The sequence below is a fragment of the Diospyros lotus genome, chromosome 13 (genome assembly GCF_014633365.1).
Source record: "Diospyros lotus cultivar Yz01 chromosome 13, ASM1463336v1, whole genome shotgun sequence".
Classification (NCBI taxonomy): domain Eukaryota; kingdom Viridiplantae; phylum Streptophyta; class Magnoliopsida; order Ericales; family Ebenaceae; genus Diospyros; species Diospyros lotus.
Genome location: NC_068350.1, coordinates 10,881,822 through 10,907,315, shown reverse-complemented (window position 1 = coordinate 10,907,315; position 25,494 = coordinate 10,881,822). Strand labels below are relative to the sequence as shown.

General features: G+C 35.4%; 2 protein-coding genes across 2 annotated transcripts; both read right to left on the bottom strand.

Moving 5' to 3' along the window:
• Nucleotides 1-1,229: 1,229 nt before the first annotated feature.
• Nucleotides 1,230-2,453, bottom strand: LOC127789127 (protein MIZU-KUSSEI 1). Its single transcript, XM_052317915.1, has one exon. It carries the CDS (start codon nucleotides 2,256-2,258, stop codon nucleotides 1,542-1,544), a length of 717 nt encoding a protein of 238 aa, XP_052173875.1. The 5' UTR covers nucleotides 2,259-2,453; the 3' UTR covers nucleotides 1,230-1,541.
• Nucleotides 2,454-18,771: 16,318 nt separating this feature from the next.
• LOC127788038 (putative receptor protein kinase ZmPK1) lies at nucleotides 18,772-21,339 on the bottom strand. Its single transcript, XM_052316160.1, has one exon. It carries the CDS (start codon nucleotides 21,337-21,339, stop codon nucleotides 18,934-18,936), a length of 2,406 nt encoding a protein of 801 aa, XP_052172120.1. The 3' UTR covers nucleotides 18,772-18,933.
• Between the last annotated feature and the right edge of the window lie 4,155 nt (nucleotides 21,340-25,494).

The window sequence follows — 25,494 nt, the reverse complement described above, 5'->3', positions numbered from 1 at the left end:
AAATCACAACAGCTTGCATCACAAATTATGGTACTGTCTAGTGCGTTTTTCGCAGATCAAACCAAACCGTGCGGTTTGGTTTAATGCCAAACTGCATGTGCGGTTTGACATGTTGAAAATAGCCTAAACCACATCATGAACACACCTAATACTACCTATATTACTTAATCTATCTTTACTCACCAGATTAGATATGGGAAGGTTGATAATTTAATATTTTCTAAATTTATATAAAAACATTATTAATAAGTTCTTTCTCCTTTTAAATTTGACTAAACATGACGACAAATTACATAAAATTTGGAAAGTACATCTTATGTGATGTAAATTAAAAATATTTTAGTTTTCTTCATATCTCATAACAAAGAAAAATTACAATTACATCTTATGTGATTTGGATCATTTGTAAGAAAATTTCTAGAGATTTTTTATGATTTAGTTTTTTGTTTGAACAATGAACATGTATCAAAGACGTGTTTGGATGTTGTTGTTACTTTTTTTCGCTCGAATAACTCATTTAAAAATATTTTTAAATTAACGGAAAAAGTGTTTGAGGGTAACAAAAAAGGCATATCTTCATACAAATAAATCAAAAGGGTTCTTCTATCTTGTACCCTTGAGCACATGATAAGTGTAATTAATTATTAACATAATAGGAATACTTAGTAATTAACATTTAAAAAGATATTAATTATTTTTGTTCCTGGACTAGAATAACATTTCTACATGTGCTCTTACCACTAAAAATACTGAAAGAATTATATTCATAAAAAGACTATTTTTGTAAAAAGAATAAAAAATAATTAAGACAATAACAACCATTTTATTCTAATAATAATTATTATGTACCTCAATATAAAAAAAATAATTATTATGTACCTAAAAACACTAAATAAAAAACCCTAATTTAAGTTGAACAGAATCCAAATAGAATTCACCCCCCCAGCAACAACAATTATCACCTTGCTGATGACAGTAAACAAAAAATAAACCAGCATTTAAAGTCACAAACAGCTGGGCTGCCAATAACTAAATACAGTCACCCTTTCCAAGGTCAGACTTTCCCATAAAAAAAAGAATTAAATGCTGCTTAGATCGACAGAATCACTTTTTAACTCACCATTTCCAAGGAAAACTCAACAGTAACACCTAGACCTAGGTCCTAGGCTAGGCAAGAATATTGGTACTTTTCAATGAAGAAGAAGAGAAAGAAGCATATCTGCCTTTATTTTCTCAAAAATTAACATTTTTACATAATTTTCCACGATCATGGAACAAGAAAAAACAGGAATGAAAGTGCAAGAATTAAATTTGACTGCGAAAGTAAGACTCACAAACCTCATCTCTCTCTGTACAATCTCAATTTCAAAGAACCAACGGAAACAGACTCCATATATATAAATTAATGGTGAAGTTTTCCATGATAGATCTTGGAAGAGAATCAAAGATTTGCAGCTCTAAGGCAAAGAAAACTGATGAGTTTTCACTTTTCAGCCTTCCCATTACTGGTGCAGAATCAGTCTCTGTAACCCAAAATTCAATCACCTGGACCTCAGCAGGAAGATGCTGAGTTCTTGACCCGGGCACTCGTCCAGGTTGATCAGGTGGAATGACTCGGAATCCGGACCCCCTACCACGCATTCGTAGTTTGCACGCATGTACATGAGTTCTTCTTTGCTTTCACCCGATCCGGACCCGCCCGGAATAACGCCAGCTCCGACGGTGATGGACTGCATGGTCTTCAGCATGAGCCGGTTTGTCTCCGTGGCCTTTCTCCGGACGGCAAACCCGAGTCGCCGGCCGTTGCAGAACATGGTCCATACGGGGACTGAGCGGAGCGGGCAGGAAGTGATATCGGATTCTGGTCGGGCATCGCATTCGAGCGTGATCCGGACGAGCCCGCAGCGCATTTCTTGGACGAGGAGGTGGGTGGGGATGGGAAGCTCGAGGAGGAGGGCGGGTCGGGTCGCGAGGCGGTCGTGTTGGACGCAGAACCAGACGTGGCCACGGCGGCGGCCGAAGATGGTGCAGATTACCATCGTCTTGGAGGGTCTTGGTGGGGCGGCTGCGGCAATGGTGGGGGTGAAGTCGTCGGCGGCAGTGGAGTCCTGTGGTTCCAGGGCTGGTTCTTGTGCGTCGTTACGAAGCGAGGTGCTCAGGCGTTTCTTGGGGGTGGCGGAGATAGTGGCGGAAGTGGTGGCGGAGGCGGGGCTTAGGCAAGGGAGGAGGAATCGACGAAGGGCATCGATCTTGGTCATGGCTTCTTGATGTGGGCTTCAATGGAGATGGACCAGAGAGAGGGAGAGGGAGAGAGAGGAATGATTGTTGGGCGGGTCTGCTGTGAGTTGGAAAGGTGGATTTGGATCCGCTTCGCCTTGCTTTCTGCGTCTATGGATTACATTATATATATACACATATATTGTATATAATAGGGCGGGAACAGATCTAGCCGTTATGTTGATTGTGAGCAGGAATTCTTTTTCATCCCTCTTTGTTTGTTTCGGATTGAAAATCTTAAAAGCGCTGAAATTAAAATTTTAATAAATTATTGTGTTTAAAATTTATTAAAATTTTAATAAATTTATATATGTGTGTCAATGTAATTTTATTTTTGTCACTTAATATCCTAATTATTTTTTTTATAATAATTTATATATTTGTGTCAATTATAATTGGTCTTTCACGTTATATTAAGTAATTGATCCGTGATATATATATATATGTATATGTAAATAAAGAAGAATAAAAAAATTTAAATTAAAACTCATTTTCAGATTAAAATTGAATAAAAATAAATTTGTATGCCATGAACTTGATTGACTTAAATCTCCCATGAAAAATAAAAAGAGAAATTGTTAAACTCTAATAACAATCATTTCACACACATTGTAAGAGTAATAATAATAATAAATTTAATTATTTGATTATCAAATAGAGAACAAGCGATTGTCATTTGGCACGCAGTATCTGTCACTGTGAGCAAAATTAATGACTTTATGAAGATAAAAGTGATAATTTTGTATGTAAACTTTTAATTTCAAAACTTAAATTAGTGACTTTCTAATTATAAAGAATTAAATATAGCCTTTGAGGTACTCGTATAAATTAGATGGTATGATCAGTCACAGTTGTATTGGTCCAATGGATACTTGAAAGTCGAAACCAGAGGAGGCAGATAAGATAACACGCTCTACTATATATAATTAAAAATTACTTGGGAAACAGAGGATCCAGATAAGCATTACGTACCTCCATTGTCATGGAAACGAGGTTGTTAGATCCCCATAAAGGGATCTCTCTCCCAGATGAAGAAGAAGATGAGGTTTTTGCTAGAATTTTTATAATTTTTATAATATTAATTGTGACTTATTTTTAAAAAATTAGTTAAAATTTACCTTAACATTGTTTGGAAACCTAACAGGTTATATGAACTTAACGCACTTTTATAAGTTGAATTTTATTGACGTTATAAATTGAAAATTAGGTCCCTTTTTCTCTCTATAATCTATGGCATCGTTTTCTATTAATTGAGAAATGATTTTGGCACAATAGAAGAGAAGGAAATGAAGATTTGGCCTATCACTTGTGCAATTGTGTTTGTCATTCAAATAGATTTTCATCACTAATCATGGATTTGAGAAATATATATATATTTTTTACATCTCTTTGTGTTCTACATGATATGTGGATTTCATGGATAAATTGATCTAACAATTGATATTAGAGCCAACACATATTTATATAGAACCCTAACTTGATATGTGTTTACATATATTGTGAATTTTAATTTTTTTAAGAGACTTGGGGTGATCTGATTTCTTTTGATTATTAGTCAGAAGATTCTATACAAATAATTCATGATAAATTGTTTGATTCATTGGCGTGATCTTATAATCACACCATGGGTAGGAGTCATATGCTTTTTATTTTTAATGCGACTGCTAGTGAGAAAAAAAAAAAATCAGAATTTGAGATGATTAATATTTGTAGTTTCATTTAATTGTTTGGCACATATGATTCTCTTATGGGCAGGGATTTTGATATCCTAGTTATTGAATTATAGATTAAAGTTAGTGATAGTCGTCAAAGTGGCCCATAAATTGAAATCTGTAGTTTCCCACAGTGTATTTTGGGATATGCATTGTTTAAATTGAGATAAATAATTTTCTACCCAAAAATGTTAATTGTGTATTTTAATAGAGAACATGATATAAATGTGAAAATACATTGTGACATGTTTTTCATTAGTTTACTTATTTGAGAATTTAAGTTGTATATTATATTTTTTATCCAAATGTGATTTTATAATGTGCATCTTGAGTTTTTGTTAGAATAATGCCATAAAGATTTAAGACTTATTTTTGTTTATCTTCTGTTCATATTTAATTGTGAATATTTAATTATACAGTTCCTTGTACCTCTGGTATCAATAATTAGATTTCAACCATTAAGATTTTGACTGGGACTAACTTTAAAAGATGGAAAAAAGATATTGAAATTCAACTAGATTTGATGGATCTTGACATAGTTTTAAGTGAGGATGAGCCTCCTAAGACAATTGAGTAAGTATGAGAAATAGGGAAGGGCAATTCGATTGTGTTTGATGATAATGAAAATGTTTATTTCTTGCAATCTCATTGGTGTTATACCTAACTAAGAAATTTTTTGATGACATGGATGAGAAGTAAAAAAAGGTAGATGCTGGAAAGCTTATGGACATGTTGACAGAGATGAAATATGATAGCGTAGGTGGTGTCAGAGAATACATTAGGAAAATTGTTGACATAACTACCAAGCTGACTGATCTTAAGATCCCTATTGCTGAGTCATTCCTTGTTTATCATACTTTTTGTAATACTCAGGAATGATTCAAGACTATAAATAATATTTAATAAAGGGTATAAGTGCAATTATCGAAAGAATAAGGCTATAGGATACACTGTCGCAGTCTTAAGTGACTGAAACGGCCCAAGGGAGTACCCCAGACCCTAGATAGCCAAGGTAAATGATAGAGTATCGATGAGTGATTTAAATTATGATTTTTAGAGATAAAAGAAATTGGATCGGGAACAATTTTCGGTACAATTGTTAACCGGGCTGAGAAAGTCGAATAGACGTAAGGGACGTCCGAAAAGTCAACAGAGCGTGTCAAGGACTAATATTTTATATGTAGAACAACCCTTAAGTGATTTCGGGTTGAATCGAAAGGAATTAGGGGTCAAAATGAGCAATCAGACCAAAGTGTAATTTTCTAAATTTACCCGATGGAGGTCAAAACGATGGATTTTTGGGAATTTCAAGGATAAAATGAAAAGTACTAAACTTGTGGGCCTTAGTGGTATAGTTGGATTGTTTAGGGGTGCTTGGGAAATGGCAGATTTGTCAATTGAAGAAAATAGGGGGTCAAAGTGTAAAAAATGGAAATCTGGCAGTGTGAATGCAAAGAAGAAAATAGCCGCCGCACTGCCACCGCACGTGGAGGCCGTTTCCCGCAATGGGACGACCAGGGAGGACCTAGGGAAGGTCGCATACGGCCGAGGGATGCTTGGGGGCCAAGCCTTGGCCTCTGATTGGATGAAAAAGGCTGAAAAATCGTCTATAAATACCTAGGTTTTGGCCAAAACTTGTCACTCAAATTGCTCACAATTGAGGATGAATCGATGAGAATGGATAAGGGGCTATTGATCATCGCATTAAGGAGAACATTTCTGGATAATTTGGTGTGGTTTCATGTTTGTTTTAAGCTAGATCGAAGATGGCCAGAAAAATCGAGGTTGGCCGTGACGCCGGACCTGCAACTACCTTTTTCGGGTGTTTTCCAATGGCATTTCGGCCAGAAAGTGGTACGGTTAGGATTGACTTCAAGTGGGCTTCAAGGCGGTATCCTTTTTGTGGCCATCGGAGCAACCGCCGGTGATCGGAGAAACGAAGAAGATGGTGGCGCATGGCTGCACGTGCCAGCCTTCACGCGCAGGGCGCGTGGGTAGGGGCAATTTCAGTATTTTTCTTTCAGTATTTTTATTTAATTATTTTAGGATTTATTGTGTTGGAATATTTGGAAAAATGTTTGAAGAGATAATTATTTTGGAATTATAGAGGGAAAAATTGGGAGAAAATAGAGAAAATTATGGAAAAATTGGGAAAAATGGATTCTAATGTTTCCTTAATTGAATAAGGTGTTTAGGGAATATTATGGCTCGAGGTTGAGTATAAATTCAAAGGTTTGTGATTTGGCAAGCAAATCGAGGCTGTGCACAAGGATCGAGGCAATCCGAATATGTTCGAGGTGAGTAGTTTGACTCTAGTTTTATCTTTGTTTTGGATATGTCTTGGTGTAAGTGTAGTGAGTTCAGGTAAACGAGTGACACGGTAGGGCACTCGAGACTAGAACTCGGGATGCTATGCTTATGCGTTTTATTTGTGTATATATGGCATCATTAGCATATTGATCATATGGTATATTGCATTAACTGTTTTTATTTGCAAAAGAGTCGGTGCGTGGCGTGTGATTTTCATATCATCGGGGTATTGATTTTCGTGTCGTTATTGGGTCTGTATGGGATGGGATGGGATCTTCTTAAGAATGGGATAAGGTTAATCCTGGTGAACAAGTGACACAGTAGGGCACTCGAGAGATTAAGTATGTTGCGGCAAGGTCAACCCCAACGGTGTGTGGAATGTGTTTTCCATGGGAGGTTGAGTATGTCAGGGAGATTTCTCAAGATAGACGTGTTTGCATGTGTCGTTTTGTCTGTGTATGCCATGCTCATATGTCTTTCATGCATTTTGTAAACTGTTTCATGCCGTCACTTAGATGTTTTGTCATCTAACCTGGGTTATGCCCCTTGAACGTTCAATGTTCCAGCCAGGGACTACTGCGAGGGCAAGGACATGGCCGGTTAAAGGTCAACGGTGCTTAAACTGATAGTCGTTGTAACCTTTTGGGGTTCTAGTATGTAATTCAGCTTGTGTATGAATAGTTGTACGATAACGTTGTTATCATTTGGGTTATCTGTATTACTTATTTTGTTACGAAAATACTATGTAAGAATCACGGTGTTTGATGTTAATGTATCCGCTGCGTTATGATATGTCTCATTTAGTTGTTAAGATTATTGATCTTGTTAAGTTAAACGGGCAAGATTGGGGTTTTCTGGATCCTGTGTGTGCATGTGAAGGTTGTTCATGAAGCACCACGCGTGATGATGTTTTAAAAAAAAAAAGAATTCCTGAAAATACCCTTATAGTGACACGCCCGGCGAGGCGGGGTGTTACACTTTTAATTCCTTGTCTTCACAGTTTAACCAATTGAAGACTTCTTATAATGCTTAGAAGGACACATGGGATACTAATGAACTCATATCCATCTGTGATCAAGAAGAAAAGATGATTCTTAGAGGTTCTAGTGGTAGCATGAATCTTGTGAGTTAGCCAAATCCAAAAGGATCTTCCTTGAACCTCAAATACTGCAAAAATAACAAAAGTGGCAACAAGAACAACAACCAAAAAATGGTTAAGTGCCCTAAGCCTGCTATCAAGAAAGAGAGTAGTTGTTAGTTTTGTAAGAAAAGTGCTCATAAGAAGATTGATTGTCATAAGTATAAAGCTTGGTTAATAAAGAACAAAAGTGGAACCCATTTACTTGTGTTTGTTTTGAATCTAATTTGATAAATGTTCCATTGAATACTTAGTGGTTTGATTTTGGGGCAACTGTTCATGTGATTAATACCTTGCAAGGGTTTAAGAGCCAAATGATGATGAGAGAATGTTGGTGGTTGGAAATGACATTTGAGGTCAAGTTAAAGTTATAGGAGTAGTAGAGCTTAAATTAGAGACTAGTTATATTCTTGTTTTGAATGACGTTGTTTATATATCGTCTTTTAGACGAAATTTGATTTCTATTTCTAGGATGGATCGTGCGAGATATTTTGTTTGGAATTGGTAATGAAAGTTTGAATTTGTTTTTTAATTCAGTTATTATTGGCATTGCACTTTTATGTGATGGGTTATATAAATTCAAATTTTCTTCCATGGTTATTTCTTTGAATGTTGAGAATGTTGGTGCTAAAAGAACCTTGATTAAAGAAAACTCTTCAACTTTATGGCACAGGCGGTTGGGTCATATTTCTAAAGAAAGAATAGAGAGACTTGTTAAAAATTGTATTTTGTCTACTGTTGACTTTAATGATTTTGAGTCTTGTGTTGATTGTATAAAGAGAAAGCTTACCAAGGCCAAGAAAAATGGTGCAACTCGTAGTAATGAGGTTCTGGAAGTTATTCATATTGATATCAATGGACTTTATGTTTCTACAATATATGTGAACAAATATTTTCTCTCCTTCATCGATGATTTTTCTTGCTATGGATATGTATATCTTATTGTAGATAAATCTCAAGCACTTGAAAAGTTTAAGATTTTTCAAAACTGAGGTTGAAAAGCAATGAGAAAAATGTATAAATGTTGTGAGATCTGATAGAGGTGAAGAATACTACAGCATACAAGGACCTAGTGGGTAATGTATGGGGCCTTTTTCCATGTACTTATAACAATGTGGGATAGTTGCTTAATATACCATGCCTGGTACATCAAATTAAAATGGAGTACCTAAAAGAAGAAGCTGCACACTAAAAGACATGATGAGAATGATGATGAGTATGTGTAATTTACCTATATCTCTTTGGAGTCTAAAGCCATAAACATTGCAATGTACATTTTGAATAGAATTCATAGTAAATTTGTTCCTATGACTCCTTTTGAACTCTGGTTTGGTCGAAAGTCGAGCCTAAATCATTTTCGTGTTTGGGGTTGCCCTACTAAAGTAAGGATCTAGAATCTTTCTAAGAGTAAATTAGGTCCTAAGACTACGCATTGTTACTTTATTGGTTATCCTGACAATTCTAAGGGATACTGATTTTATTGCCCTATTCAAATCATAAAACTTGTAGATTCTATCACTACTAAATTTTTGGAGAATGATGCAAGTGAGTGCTCATGTTCTAGTGTAAGAGATGTTAACTTGGAAGTGGAAATTGTTATAATGCCAATTCTAGTTGTACAGGAAATGGTGGTGTTCCAACTAAATCAAATAGAAGAAGTACCACAATAAGAAAATGTTCCAGTACATATTCTACATCCTGAAGTTCCCATTAGGTGCTCTTAGAGAGAAAGAAGGTTTGCTATATTAGATGATTATGTGGTGTACCATCGTGAAAATGAGTATGATGTTAATCATGCTGTAGATTCAATCTCATATAGCCAAGCTATTTCAAGTACATATTCTGATAAATGGTTGGAAGCCATGAAAGATGAAATGAAATCTATGGCACATAACGATATGTGTGGAAACTAGTTGAACAACCTAAAGAAGTTAAGTCTATAGGTTGCAAATGGGTGTTCAAGACTAACAAAGATTCAAAAGGCAATGTTGAAAGGTACAAGGAAAGACTAGTGGCTAAGGGTTTTAGTTAGAAAGAAGGAGTTGATTACAATGAAATCTTTTCACTCATTTCCTCTAAAGATTCATTCAAAATTATTTTGGCACTAGTGGCACACTTTGATCTTGAACTTCAATAGATGAATGTAAAAATAATATTTTTAAATATACACTTGTATGAAAAAGTATATATGCAGCAGCTTGAAGGCTTCAAAGAAAGTGACAAAGAACATTTGGTGTGCATGTTAAAGAAACACTTTTATGGTTTAAAGCAAGCTTCTTGATAATGGTACTTGAAGTTTGATGAGTTGATTACTTCTTTCGAATTTGTTGAAAATAAGATAGACCAGTGTAAATATCTTAAGATCAATGGGAGCATATTTGTTTTTCTTGTGCTATATGTTGATGATATTCTCCTTGCTAGCAATGATTTGAATTTGTTTCATGATACTAAGCAAATGCTTTCCAAGACTTTTGCAATGAAATATCTTGATGAAGTATCTTTTGTTCTTGGTATTGAAATTCACAGGGATATGATTCGAGATTTGTTGGGACTTTTTCAGAGATCATATATAGATCGTGCTCTCAAACGCTTTAATACGCAAAATTGTAGAGCTCGGAAGGTGCCTATTACTAAAGGATGATTGCTTAGTACGAAAAATTGTCAAAAAAATTGTAATTAATAGAGCAATAGAAGATGAAAGATGTGCCTTATGCTAGTGTTGTTGGAAGTTTGATGTATGCTCAATTTTGTACTAGGCTCGATATTGTTTTTGCAGTTAGTGTGTTGGGAAGATCTTCTTCTAATCTTGGATTTGAGCATTGGGTGCTAGCAAAGAAAGTTATGAAATATCTACAAAGAACAAAGGATTTTATATTTGTGTATAGAAAAGTTGATCACCTTGAGGTGGTTGGGTATACAGATGCATATTTTGCAAGGTGTCTTGATGAAAAAAAATTCACTTCTAGATATGTTTTCATGTTAGTCGGTGGGGCAGTTTCATGAAAAAGTGCAAAACAAACACTTATATATTCATCTACTATGTAGACAGAGTTTATAACTTGTTATGGAGCTGCAACACAGGTTATGTGATTAAAGAACTTTATTTCTAGGCTTTTGGTTGTTGATTCCATCTCAAGACCAATTAAAATTTACTGTGACAATAGTGCTATAATTTTCTTCACTAAAAATAATAAACGTTCTAGTGGCTCCTAACACATAAAGATCAAGTATCTTTCAATTAGAGATATGGTCAAGAAAGGTGATATTGTTGTAGAACACATAAATACCCAAGTTGTGGTTACTAATCCATTAACCAAAGGACTTAGACCTATTGATTTTCAAAGATACGTTAATATGGGGATTTTAGAGTCTTTTGATGTGCTTGATTAGTGAGTTATTGTTTTATTGATTTATTACTTTCAGTTACTATTATGTAATGAACTCGATTATTTTCCTTCATGAATTCATGTTAAATTTTAAATGTATATGCATGTTGATGTATCTTTTCATGATATGATATTGGTGATATCACTATATACTTTGGAGCTGTATACTTTTTATTTTTATCACTATTGAAGGCATCCAAATTTAGCTTTCATGACAATGATAGTTAAAAAAATGATATAGACTTGACATAAAGATCACAAGATACATGCCATTGTCTACATTACACTTTCAAATCATATTGTATTCATGTTGATTTAATTGCCAAAATTATGACCATGGTGTGAATTTATTTAAATAACTACATTTTGGTGGTTATGATTTGATTTTGGTAATTAAGTTGAACAGAATATGTTTAAAAGTGATTATTTGTTAAACTATATATATTTTTAAATATGGCCACTTAATTTTTTTTTAATTTTTTGTTGTCCAACTGGAGAGTGAATTTCACAAGAAAAAAAAAATTAAGACACCAACCAATATTGCATAAATGGGATAATGTTAGAATTTTTATAATGTGTAATATTAATTGGGACTTGTTTTGAGAAAACTAGTTGGAATTTAGCTTAACATTGTCTGAAGGCCCAATAGGTTACATGTGATCATAATTGGTAGTTTATGCTTGGTGCACCTTTTTAGGTTTAGGCCTATTTGTCTTAATTTGTGAAATAAGTGTAGGCTATTCTATGATGAGTTGAATTTTATTGACGTTATAAATTGAATGCTATGTCTCCTCTTCTCTTTCCAATCTATCTCATCCTTTTTTACCCATTAAGAAACTGTTTTGGCACAATAAAGAAGAAGGAAAAGAAGATTTGGCCTCTGATTTATGCAATTGTCCTTGCTATTCAATTAGATTTCTATCATTAATATGGATCTGAATGATATATTTTTTTTTTTTACATCTCTTTGTGTTCTACATGATACGTGGATTTCATACATAAATTGACGCAACAGTTTTCCCATGGACACACTTCTGAGAATGTAAAAAGCTTCATTTAATTAGTTTTCCCATCTTCATTATCAAATTTCAAGTTGTTAGAATTTTTCCATTATGTGTGCAATATTAATTGGATCTTGTTTTTAAGAAAAAGCTAGTTGGGCCATAGCTTAACAATGCCTGGAGGTCCAAGTGAATTATATGTGATCATAGTTGGATATTGGGCTTGGTGAACTTAACATGCTTAAGCTTATTTGTATATATATGATTTGTGGAATAAGTGTAGGCCCAATAGGGTTTTGTGATGGGTAAAACCCTATTAGCACTCTCTATATATATGGCTAGGTCCCCTCTTTTATCTGATCAATCTATTACACAATTTTCTTCCCATTAAGAAAAGGTTAAGGCATAATAGCAAAGAAGAAGAGGAAGATCTGGTCTAGTACATTGCATTTGAGCTTGCCATTGCAATCAAGATCTTCATCTGTTATGGACCATAGAGGTATTCTTTTTCTTTATTGATAGTAGTGTTTTATATGATATGTGAATTTAAATATATATATATTGTGAAACATTTATATTTAACATTTGGTATCAGAGCTAACACATATTCATATAGGACCAAATTACACGTACTGTTGAGTTTCAATACAATATATTGTAAATCTTTTCTGTGCAATCTCTATGTCTTCTCCAATCTCTCTGCAACTAAACAAAGTATATATATATATATACATATTTATTCTACAATTTGTTCACTGTTACGGATTTAAGAGAGAGGGAGAGAGATTATACCACTGGGTCGATGGCGATGAATGAAAAAGGGAGAAGACGGTGGCAGCGACTGCCGTGGCGTCGTACGTCATCGCTGATGGTGAGCGCTGCAGGTCGCTGGTTTCGCCGTGTTCGCTGGGTTCGCCATGAACGATTGATTCAAGCTTTCTCCCTCTCGCCGTCCGTCGATTAATGCCATGGTCGACCGAATGAGTTGTTTTTTGCTCGGCCATGGTGTTGGTTCGCAGTGGGCCGATTGAAGATAAGGATGGCTGCAGCGGCAGCGCATAGAGAGGATATGAAGGCGGCAGTGGGTTTGAGAAGAAACCCTAAAAGGAAGAAGATGGGGTTTATAAGGAGCTGGGCTAATTTTTGGGTCGGATCTGGGTCATTTGATCTGATCCGTTGAGATCCATAAGTGGATCTGTTGCAGTAGATCCAAAGTTTTTTTTTATTGGGCCTAGGCCTGGGCTTGTGCAATGCTTTATCAAGTGGGCTAATTTTAATTCTTGGGCCTAATTTGTTACGCGTTTTAATTTTATTACTTGGGCCAGTTTTATTAACTTAGCCCATATGTTTATTGGGATATATATATTTTTGTTATGGGCTTTATTCATTTAATTATTTAAATTATATTTTTGGGTCTTAAATTAAAATTTTATTTTGAGCCTAAAAAATTAATAATTAAATGATAAATCCATTACTCAAAAAAAAAAAAGGGAAATTTAAGTTGATTGATTTCACTTAATTATTTTGGGATATTTGTTGTTTGAATGAGGTGCATAATTTTCTGCCCAAAGGTGTTAATTGTGTATTTTAATTTAGATGATATGATGTAAATGTGAAAATACATTGTGACTTGAAACTTTTATCCCAAAGGAGATTGTTTCTGAGTTACTTTTTTTTTTTCATATTTGGGAATTTAACTTGTATATTATATTTTCTGTCCAAAGGTGATTTTATAATGTGCATTTTAAATTCTTGTGAGAATAATGCCATAAAGGTTTAAGGCTTATTCTTGTTTATCCTTTGTCCTTGATTTACTTACTTGAAAATTTAAGTTGTATATTATATTTTCTGCCCAAAGGTGATTTTATAATGTGCATCTTAAGTTTTTGTAAGAATAATGTCATAAAGGTGTTTGGTCTTATTCTTGTTTATCTTTTGTCTATATTTAATTGTGATATTTTTATATACAGCCCCTTGCACTTTCAATGTTGGTAATCAGACTTCGACTATTGAGACTCTGACTGGAACCAATTTTAAGAGATGGAAAGAAGATATTGAAATTCAACTGGGTTTATGGATCTTGACATAGCCTTACATAAGAATGAGCCTCCTAAGCCAACAGCTAGGAGTTCTATTGAAGAGAAAGCTAGGTATGAAAAATGGGGAAGGGCGAATCATTTAAGTTTGATGATAATGAAAAGGTCTATTTCCCATACTCTCATTTGTGCCATATCTAAGACAGAAAATGCTAAGAAATTCTTTGATGATATAGCTGAAAAATACATATCATCTAAAAAGTAGATGCTGGAGAACTTATGGATAGGTTGACATGAATGAAGTATGATGGCATGGGTGGTGTTAGAGAATATATTATGAAGATGGTTGATATAACTACTAGATTGACCGAGCTTGAGATCCCCATTACTGAGTCATTCCTTGTTCATCATGCTCTTAATTCCTTGCCTTTACAGTTTGACCAATTGAAGACTTCTTATAATACTCAGAAGGATAAGTGGAATACTAATGAACTAATCTCTATATATGACCAAGAAGAAAAGAAGATCCTTAGGGGTTCTGGTGGTAGTGTGAATTTTGTGAGTTAGCTAAACATGAAAGGGCATTCCTCGAGCCATAATTACCGCAGAAATAACAAAGGAGGCAACAAGATCAAAAATCAAAAGAGCAAAGGCCCTAAACCTACTATCAAGAAAGAGATCAGTTGCTGGTTCTATAAGAAAAAAGGTCACAAGAAATTTGACTGTCACAAGTATAAGAACTGGTTGGCAAAGAACAAAAGTGGAGGTAAACCACTTGCTTTTGTTTGTTTTGAATCCAATTTAATAGATGTTCCATTGAATACTTGGTGGTTTGATTCTGGGGAAACCATTCATGTGGCCAATACCTTCCAGGGGTTCAAGAGCAAGCGAAAGCCAAATGATCATGAGAGAACGCTGGTGGTTGGAAATGGCATTCAAGTACAAGTTGAAGATATAGGAGCAGTAGAGTTTAGATTAGAAATTGGATATACCCTTGTTTTGAATGATGTCGCTTTTGTACCATCCTTTAGGTGGAATTTGATCTCCATTTCTAAGATGGATTGTGCGGGATATCATTTTGGTATTGGTAATGGAAGTTTAAATTTGATTTTTAATTCAATTATTGTTGGCACTGCACTCTTATGTGATGGGTTATATAAGTTAAAATTTTCTTCTATGGCTACTTCCTACGTTGAGAATGTTGGTGTTAAAAGAACCTTGATTAAAGAAAACTCTTCAACCTTATGGCATAAACAATTGGGTCATATTTCCAAAGAAATGATGAAAAGACTTGTTAAAAGTGGTATTTTGCGTACTGTTGACTTCAATGATTTTGGGACTTGTGTTGATTGCATAAAAGGAAAGCTCACTAAAACCCAAAGAAGAGGTGCAACTCGTAGTAATGAGCTTATGGAAATTATCCACACTGATATAAGTGGACCTTATGTCTCTACATTATGTAGGAACAAATATTTTCTCATCTTTATTGATGACTTTTCTCGCTATGGATATGTATATCTTATTGCGGATAAATCTCAAACACTTGAAAAATTTAAGATTTTCAAAACGGAGGTTGAGAAGCAGCAAGAGAAAAGTATAAAGGTTGTGAGATCTGACAGAGGTGGAGAATACTATTGTAGGCATGGACCTAGCGAACAATGTATGGGTCCGTTTGCCATATATCTATAAGAATGTGGGATAGTTGCTCAATATATCATGCCTGGCACACTAGATCAAAATGGAGTAGCTAAAAGGAGAAATCGCACACTAAAAGATATGATGAGGACGATGATGAGTAGATGTAATCTACCCATGTCTCTTTGGGGTGAAGCCATAAAGACTGCAATGTATATCTTGAATAGAGTTCCCAATAAATCTGTGCCTCTGACTCCTTTTGAACTTTAGGTTAGTCATAAGCCGAGCCTAAATCATTTCCGAGTTTGGGGTTGTCCTGCTGAGGTAAAAATCTACAATCCTTCTGAGAGTAAATTGGATCCTAAGACTACACGTTGTTTCTTTGTTGGTTATCCTGACCATTCTAAGGGATACAGATTTTATTGCCCTAGTCGAGACACAAAGATTGTAGATTCTATCATTGCAAAATTTTTGGAAAATGATACAAATGAATGCTCTTGTTCTCGTGTGAGGGATGTTAATGTGGAAGAGGAAATTATGATAATGCCAGTACTAGTTGTACATGAAAAGATGGTGTTTCAACTAGATCAAACAGAAGAAGTATCCCAATAGGAAGATGTTTCAGTACACATTTCACATCCTGAAATTCATGAAAGGCACCCTTAGAGAGAAAGAAGATCTACTATATTAAATGATTATGTGGTATACCTTGGTGAAAATGACTACGATGTTGGTCATGTTATAGATCCGATCTCATATAGCCAGGCGGTTTCAAGTACTTGTTTTGATAAATGGTTGGAAGCCATGGAGGATCAAATGAAATCTACGACACACAACGATGTGTGGGAACTAGTTGAACAACCTAAATGAGTTAAGCCAATAAGTTGCAAATGGGTATTCAAAACTAAGAAAGATTCAAAAGGTAATATTGAAAGGTACAAGGCGAGATTAGTGGCTAAGGGTTTTACTTAATTAGAAAGAAGGAGTTGATTACAATGAAACATTTTCCCCTGTTTCCTCAAAGGATTCCTTCAGAATTATTATGGCACTAGTGGCACACTTTGATCTTGAACTTCATCAGATGGATGTTAAAATAGCATTTTTAAATGGACACTTGCATGAAGAAGTATATATGCAACAACCCGAAGGCTTCAAAGAAAGTGGCAAAAAACATTTGGTATGCAGGTTAAAGAAATCTATTTATGGTTTAAAACAAGCCTCTCGATAATGGTATTTGAAGTTTGATGAGGTAATTACTTCCTTTGGGTTTACTGAAAATAAGATAGACCAATGTATATATCTCAAGATCAGTGGGAGCAGATTTGTTCTTCTTGTACTATATGTTGATGATATTCTCCTTGCGAGTAATGATTTGAACCTGCTTCATGATACTAAACAAATGCTTTCCAACACTTTTGACATGAAAGATCTTGGTAAAGTATCATTTGTTCTTGGTATTGAAATTAACAGGGACAGGACTCGTGGCTTGTTGGGACTCTCTCAGAGATCATATATAGATCGTGTTCTCAATCGCTTTAATATGCAAAACTGTAAAGCTGGGGAAGTGCCTATAGCTAAGGGAGAATTGCCTAGTAAGAAAAATTGTCCCAAAAATGTAATAGAGCAACAACAGATAGAAAATGTGCCTTATGTTAGTGCTTTTGGGAGTTTGATGTATGCTCAAGTTTGTACTAGGCCCGATATTGCTTTTGCAGTTAGTGTGTTGGGGAGATTTTCTTCTAATCCTGGGCCTGAGCATTGGGTGTTGGTAAAGAAAGTTATGAGATACCTGCAAAGAACAAAGGATTTTATGCTAGTGTATAGAAAAGTTGATCACCTTGAGGTGGTTGGGTATATAGATGCAGATTTTGCAGGGTGTCCTGATGAAAGAAAATCCACTTCTGGATATGTTTTTATGTTAGCCGGTAGGGCAATTTCATGGAAAAATGCAAAACAAACACTTGTAGCTTCATCTACTATGCAAGCAGAGTTTGTAGCATGTTATGGAGGGGCATCACAAGCTATGTGGTTGAAGAACTTCATTTCTGGGCTTTTGCTTGTTGATTCCATCTTAAGGCCAATCAAAATTTATTGTGAGAATAATGCTACAGTTTTCTTCACTAAAAACAATAAAAGTTCGAGTGGTTCCAAACACATAGAGATCAAGTATCTTTCAGTCAGAGACATGGTCAAGAAAGGTGATATTATTGTGGAGCACATAAATACTCAGGTTATGGTTGCTGATCCATTAACTAAAGAACTTCAACCTATTGATTTTAAAAGGCACGTTGTTAATATGGGGATTTTAGAGTCTTTTGATGTGCTTGATTAGTGAGAGTTGTTATTTTATTGAATTGTTACTCCCAATCACTGTTATGTAATGAGCTCGACTATTTTATTTCATGAATCCATGTTAAATTTTAAAATCATATGCATGCTAATGTATCTTTTCATGATATTAGATTGATGATATCACTATATATTTTGGAGCTGTTATGCTTGTTTCTTTTATCACTATTGAAAGCATTTAGATTCAGCTTTCATGGATAGTGATAGTTAAAGGACTGATATAGACTTGGCATAAAGATCATATAAGGTATATGCTATTGTCTATATTACACTTTCAAATCATATTGTGTTCATGTTAATTTAATTGCCAAAGTTATGACCATAGTGCGAATTTATGGAAATAAATACATTTTGACGGCTATGATCTAATTTTGGTAATTAGGTCGAACGGAACATGTTTAAAGATGATTATTTGTTAAGCTATACTTTCAAAATAGTGGCCACTCAAGTTTTCAAATTCTTGTTGTCCAACTGGAAGTCAATTTAAAAAAAATATATATTAACACCAACTAATATTGCACAAGTGAGAGAATGTTAGAATTTTTTCATTATGTGTGCAATATTAATTGGATCTTGTTTTTAAGAAAAAGTCAGTTGGGCCATAGCTTAACAATGCCAGATGCCCAAATGAATTATATGTGAACATAGTTGGATATTGGGTTTGGTGCACCTTAATGGGCTTTTAAGCCTATTTGTATATATATAATTTGTGGAATAAGTGTAGGACCAATAGGGTTTTGTGATGGGTAAAACCCTATTGACTCTATATATATATATGGCTAGGTCCCCTTTTCTATCTTATCAATCTATTACACAATTTTCTTTCCATTAAAAAAAAGTTAAGGCATAATAGTAGAGAAGAAGAGGAAGATCTGATCTGGTACAATGCATTTGAGCTTGCCATTACAATCAAGATCTTCATCGTTGTTATGAACCATAGAGGTATTCTTTTTTTTTATTGATATCAGTTTTTTATATAATATGTGAATTTAAATATATATATATATATATATTGTGAAACATTTATATTTAACAATTGTTACATAAAATTTGCTGTGGAATAGGTGACAAGGTTTACGGGAGCTTAAACTAATTTTCGTTTTCGGATTCCACTAGAACTTGAACAACTGAAGCCATTGCCGGTCGCTTGTGTCTGTCTTCCTCGATGCAAGAAAGACCAGTCGCAACCAGTGTTGCTGCCTGGCTCTTGTCGAACTGCCCTTCTAATCTGGGATCCACCACATCCTCCACCCAATCTTCTCCACTTTGAATTTTTCTCTTCACCGTCCTCACAAACCTTGTAAGCTCTGCTTCCTGTTCCTCGGCATTGTCCCCCACCCAATTGGAAAGCCGAATTCCCCTTACCATCTCCAGGATCACAACTCCATAGCTGTAGACGTCGACTTTTGCAGTGATGGGCAGGTTCAGAGCCCACTCCGGAGCCATATACCCTTTTGTTCCTCTAATTCGAGTAAACTCAGAACCAGCGCCACCTCTCTGAGCCAGCTTTGCAAGCCCGAAATCTGCAACCTTTGGTTCATAGTCCCCGTCCAGAAGTATATTTTCGGGCTTCACATCACAGTGGATAACCCATTCTAGGCATTCATGGTGAAGGTAGGCCAAGGCCTTGGCAGTCCCTACTGCAACTTTAAACCTCTCCTTCCATCCAATAACTTTTTTGGAGAATAAGTGCCCATCCAGCGAACGATTTTCTATGTACTCGTAGACCAAGAGTCTGTGTCTCCCTTGGGAGCAAAATCCCCACATTCTGACTAGGTTCATATGATTGATTTTCCCTATTATGCTCACTTCCGCCCAGAACTCTTCTTCCCCTTGAAATGCGTCTCCCAATCTCTTCACTGCCACCACTCTTTCATCGCTCAAAACACCCCTATAAACGGCGCCAGAGCCGCCTTTTCCCAGCTCTTCCCTAAAGTTTCCGGTAGCACTCTTGAGTTCAGAGTAACTAAATCTTCTGAATTGACTGATTATCGCTCGATATCCATCTTCAATTGTATCAGGCAAACCTTGTCTCCCGAACAGAAGCCAGCCCACTAGAAGGATGAAGATTTCAATTCCCCCAATGGCTGCAGCGAATGAGTATAAATAAACCCATTTCACCCTCTTTCCAGATAAAAGATACATGGAAGTATAATTCTGAACAATTTCAGCATCCCTGGAATTGCATATGAGATCGGTGGCATTGAAAATCGTGTGCGCTGATGTCTTCTCCACAGTTGCAGGCAGCGTTAAGTAAATGCTGCCTGGGAAAGCAGGAGAGTGATAGCCATTGAAAAGAGCACTCTTCGTGAAACACAGTCCGGCTCCTGTTAGCCTATAGCTAAATGCTTCACAACGACAATCCCCCAAGCAAAGCTCCCTACACGCTTCAAATGTAATCGATGTGCTATAATTAAGATCAAACCCGTAGAAATCTGTATGCACAAGCTCCACAAATTTCACATCCTTAAAATTTGAACAAGTTTTGTTGAACCTAGGCTTGCAACCCTGATTCCAATCACTCGGATCACTTACCTCGTAACCAGGGGGGCATGAACACCTTGGCTCTGGGCCATAAACACAAACGCCGTATTTGCCACACACACCATGAATGTCGCACGGCTGTGAAAGAGCTTCCCATGTCACCATCCACTGCCTAGTCTTGTTATTCAAGCTATAAAGCCTCAGATTGCCATCATAATCCATTGTGAGTCTCCTTTTGATCCCAAGACCCATATCAGATGCACGAAAGTTGAACTGGTCACTTGATAAGAACCAACCCATTTCATCCAAAACAGCAATCCTGCTACTATTGTAGTTTGTTCTTCCATTGTCGAAGATACTCAGACCAGGATCAGGCCAATACAAGCTTGATATTTCAGGTCCATCATAGATCAACTTTAACACATTATCATTATCAAAATAAAAGCTGAAGTACCCAGAAGCATAACCACCTTTCCTTAATGAAGATGTCAACTTCTTGCCCTTGGTAAATCTCTGCGAAGGTAACAGTGTATCAGTGGGAAAATCAAAGCTTTGCCAGAGAATTTTACCATGTGGGTCCTTGAGAACAAGGTTTCCGGAGTTGAGAAGCTCAGCTCTCCGAGCATCAGTAGAGCTGGTATTGGTCTCCCAGACAATAGTGCCATCGACATCGGTTAAGACCATGGCTCCATCACCCCGCAGAGAAATCCTGGAACCATGGCCATTGACCAGCTTGTCCCGATTGGCCGTCCAAACAATGGTTTTATTAATGGAATGGGTGAACCAAATGCCAAAAACATAAGCGTTGCTTCCAACCTCATGGAAGCCGCAGGTGAAGGAATTGTCCGGGGAAGAGATGGCAGTCGAAGAAGCGTCCTCAACAGACAGAGAAGACGGCCTTTCGAAATAATTGTGAATCTTGGAAGCTGTGGGAGTGAACAAGGAAGCGATTAGAAAGAAGAAAACAGCGGACGGGAAAGATGAAGAAAGAAGAGGAAATGGATTTGTCATCTTTGATTGAACTGAAATATAGTTGTTACCAGTACGTATTAATAGAAAGAATTAGCAGCCCGCCCGATCGTCGACTAAGTAATTAAGTTGACGAGTCTCTTCCACAACGCGTATTTCTTTCTTGTTCGTTTTGGAACAAAATATCTTAATCCCGTATGGAATGGGATATATCTTGTCCAGCTTCCAGGATTGAACGAACTTCTCTGAGCGTGATGAAAAAGAACAATTTTAAATTATCCTATTGCCCAAGTTGGCTTGGGGGGGGGGGGGGGAACACTTAATGTATGTATGCATATTCAATGATACTAAATTGGAATTTAATACATTTAATATTAAACTTAAGGCACATGCCGTAATATTCTAATAATTTGAGGCTAATGTGTAATTTCATAAAGTCAAACATGCATAAAATGTCGAATAAGTGGTAACATATGCAATGAATAATAACTTGCATGGTCCCAAATAAATTTGAACAAAATCTGAGAGCATAAGTGAAAATTTTCAAATCTATCAGAGTAAAACTATAATAAAACATAAGTTTTGGGGTGAGGCATCACCTTTTAAAGTCTTGAAATTTCCCATAATTGCATCAACCTCTTCCCTAGTTTATGAAATTTGCACAACACCTTCCTTCTTTTTCAACAACTCCTTTCACCCTAGGGGATGCTCCGACCATAATTGAGTTTTTAGCTATCGTCGACCAACAAAATTGACTTTTCACTATCTATTGAGCTCCCTATTTCCATTTCCTTACTAAAAAACCGTTAGACCTACTTATTTAAGCAATTTTTTGATGTCCTAATTCGTTGGACTAGTTTTTTTGATGAACTTAAATTTCTTCCTTTCTTCTTGTTTTCTTTCGCTCTTTTTGAACACTCTCAACCCTCTCTATCATTTTCTCATTATTTGGTGCCTTAAAACCTAAGAATAAACTTGTTATTTATAGGTGAAGCTCTTTCCTTGTCTTATTTTCTTTTACCTTTAAAATCTTTGCTAATTCGACCATTGTCAACACCAATGTCGTGTTGCCAACTTTGCTAATCATCCTCATCGTTTGATAATTTGATTTGTAGCAATTTTGGATTGATTTTTGTAGTAAATCTGGGATGCTTATCATCCACCAATTCTTGCTAGTTTTGGTTTAATTTGGCTGGTTTTCTCTCAATGTTCTTCCTATTTTTTTATTTTTAAGATAAACTAGATTGAATTTGGATCAAATCTCAACAAGATTTGATAGTTCCATGGCTTTAACCGATGGTTGCTTGTTACCACATTGTTTCTTCAATCTTTAGCCTTCAATTTCTCATTTGTTTGTGATTGAAATTCGTACTGAAATAATTGAGTCGTTCTCTTTCATGTTGACTTCGAAACCCATTCATCGGTTTTTTCTAATTAACAAACATTAATTTAAAAATCATATTTTTGCTAAGTTTAGTGGTTGATATCTTAGATTTAACTAATTGAATTTGGAAGTCAAAAGCTTGTTGAACTATCTTAACTCCATTTGTATTTTATTCGAGTTCAAAAGTTAGGTTGGCGATTTGGTTGTCTTGAGTTGGTTCCAACTTTGAATGTAAATATCTCTCGATCTGTTTAACATTTTTCAATGACAGCAAGTCATGCAAATTTGCCTCAATTTCATCTATGAGACCCGTCGATGGTCTTAGGTCAATTTGATTTGGTTTGCTCAAATTTTTTTGAATCCAAAGTGGGTTCCTTGACTTAGTGAAAAATGACCCATTTAACAATTTGAAATAATTACTCTTAGATTGTACATCTTTATAAAATTACTTTTGGTTCTCAAAAATTATTCTGGAGATTCGATAATTTGTCCAATTATAGATAGGTCCCCTCTCATGTTTAAATTAATTTAAAATTTATATTTAATATCCAATAATTTTTTCTAAAAATTTCAAATATTGCATTCGGCACTCTCTAAAGTGCATATTTTAAAAAATAAGATGAAGGACTATTCATAGAGAATTGATAGGTCAATTGAATCAAAATCAATGTTTTGAAAATTGGACCAATCGGTTGAATCAAAAACCACCAAGAAAATTCGTTTGGTTTATAGAAAAAAAAAAATCGTTTGACAAAAAAACTATCCAAACTTTCAAACTAGCCTAGTTGAAGTCAACAAGACTTTTTTTTTTTAGTTTCTATGTTGATTTTTAGTTACCACATTTTTTTGTCCTATAACAAACCTATTTTTTATTTATTACAATTAGAATATCCCATAAAATTTACCCTTTTAGCTTTGTTGAGATTTTATAATAATCTTATAAAATTAGTATTGGCAATAGGGCGGGGCAGGTTGCGCTTGCCCCATCCATTTACATATTTATGTATATAAATATATATATATAAAATAGATAATATTTTTTTATATTTAATAAAATAAATAATATATGAAAAGAGTGTTTGGGCAGAGCCAGGATAGTATTTGGATGATAAATACTATTTACACATTAACCTCAATTGAAAAATAATTAAAAATTTATTAAATCTGACCTAACCCTACTCAAATAGTCTTTGGCCTTGCACCAATCAAGACGAGTGTCTTCGAGCACGACTTATTTTGTTAATGCTTAAATTACTTTTTTAATTTAATCATCATATCTTGATTTTGTGCATAGCATTCTCAATATTTTCTTTCTCATTTTTTATATTTTAAATAATTAATTCAAAATATCTAAATTAATCTTTTATTAAAATAACTTGATATTTTAATTTTGTCACAAGATCATACACATGTAATTGGATTTATATTAATTTTAGATTCTTAGGAATGGCAATGGGTCAGATTATTAATTTTATAATAATCTGACCTAACCCTACTCCAACTTTCATAAATTATTATCAAAACTTGAACTTGATCGAAAAGTGAAAATCAATATCAACCATATCCTCACGATGTATAAGAATCCACTTATATTTACCATCTATGTTAAAAAGATTTGACAGTTTCAATAGGATTGTCTAATGCAAGCATCTTCATTTCTCATGGCATTGCATCTACTATTATAAAAATATATTCTTAGGCATGGAAACGAGGGTGTTAGGTCTCCAGAAAGAAGAAGGATGTGAAAGCTGCCCCCAGGCCATAGCTGTAGTTGAGGGCGAGCATGGGTTGCTCTTAAATAGAACTTGAATTGTAGACTGCTATATAGTGAGTTGTAGATTTTGTATTCGAATCTCGATTTTGGATTTCATAATTTAATCCCCTGCAAAAATTTTGGAGCTAAATTGCAGAAGCTCTTGAGATAAGAAATTTTACCTTTTTCTCCTAAAAAATGTGAAAGCTTCTTCTGCTTTTGGGGCTTTGCAAAATGGCCATGGATCCAATTATTCAACCCAGCTCCCCAAAATCCCTATACTGTGAAATAAAACCAAAAAAGTACCTAAAGACAGCACTCCACCATGGCACAATGAACAGAAAACAAATATATGATCAACCAATCAGCAGCAGTGGAAAATCCAACTCTGCTGCATCTTCACTCACAGGATCCTCAATGAATGATAATGTCGCCTAGTTTGGGCGAGGAAAGCCGCACCCACACTGCCATTTAGATGTAGATACCACCATCGCCTATTTCAAAAATGGGAAAACAAGAATCCCAATTAATCGAACCTCTACAAGAGAATTCGTTTTTGCGGTTAAGATTAGCATGACTTTCATGAAAAGTTATGCCCCCGAAGCAACAGCTCGTACAGCACCATAATGGGACCAAATCATCCAAATCTTGGATCAGCAATGCATGTGAATTGTGAAACACAACCCCACACCTACAGAGGCAAAATCAGAGGGCTTTAACCTTGAACACAGCCTTCAAACTATATCCAAAATCCCAAGAACAGAAGAGCAGCTCCTTCAATATTCTTCAACAAACCCCCTCCACACCAACGAAGAATGACTACAAGGAGCTTTCCAATTACCTTGTTGTGGGTGAAGCATCAAAACGCTGCCGTCTTAATTGGAGGACAATGTCGGCAACCTCAATAGTCCACGTCGACGGTTGATAGAGGGCCACATTGCAACCATCAAGGGCTTATTCTATGCTATCCGGTGCCTCTTGATTGTCCTTGCTCTATCCGACACCCCTTTGGTTGTCCTTATTGCCTTTCTGTTAATCATGCTCTACGATTAATTGATGG

Coding starts and splice junctions, on each gene's coding strand:
- LOC127789127 (XM_052317915.1), bottom strand. CDS start 2,258: ATGACCAAGATCGATGCCCTTCGTCGATTCCTCCTCCCTTGCCTAAGC.
- LOC127788038 (XM_052316160.1), bottom strand. CDS start 21,339: ATGACAAATCCATTTCCTCTTCTTTCTTCATCTTTCCCGTCCGCTGTT.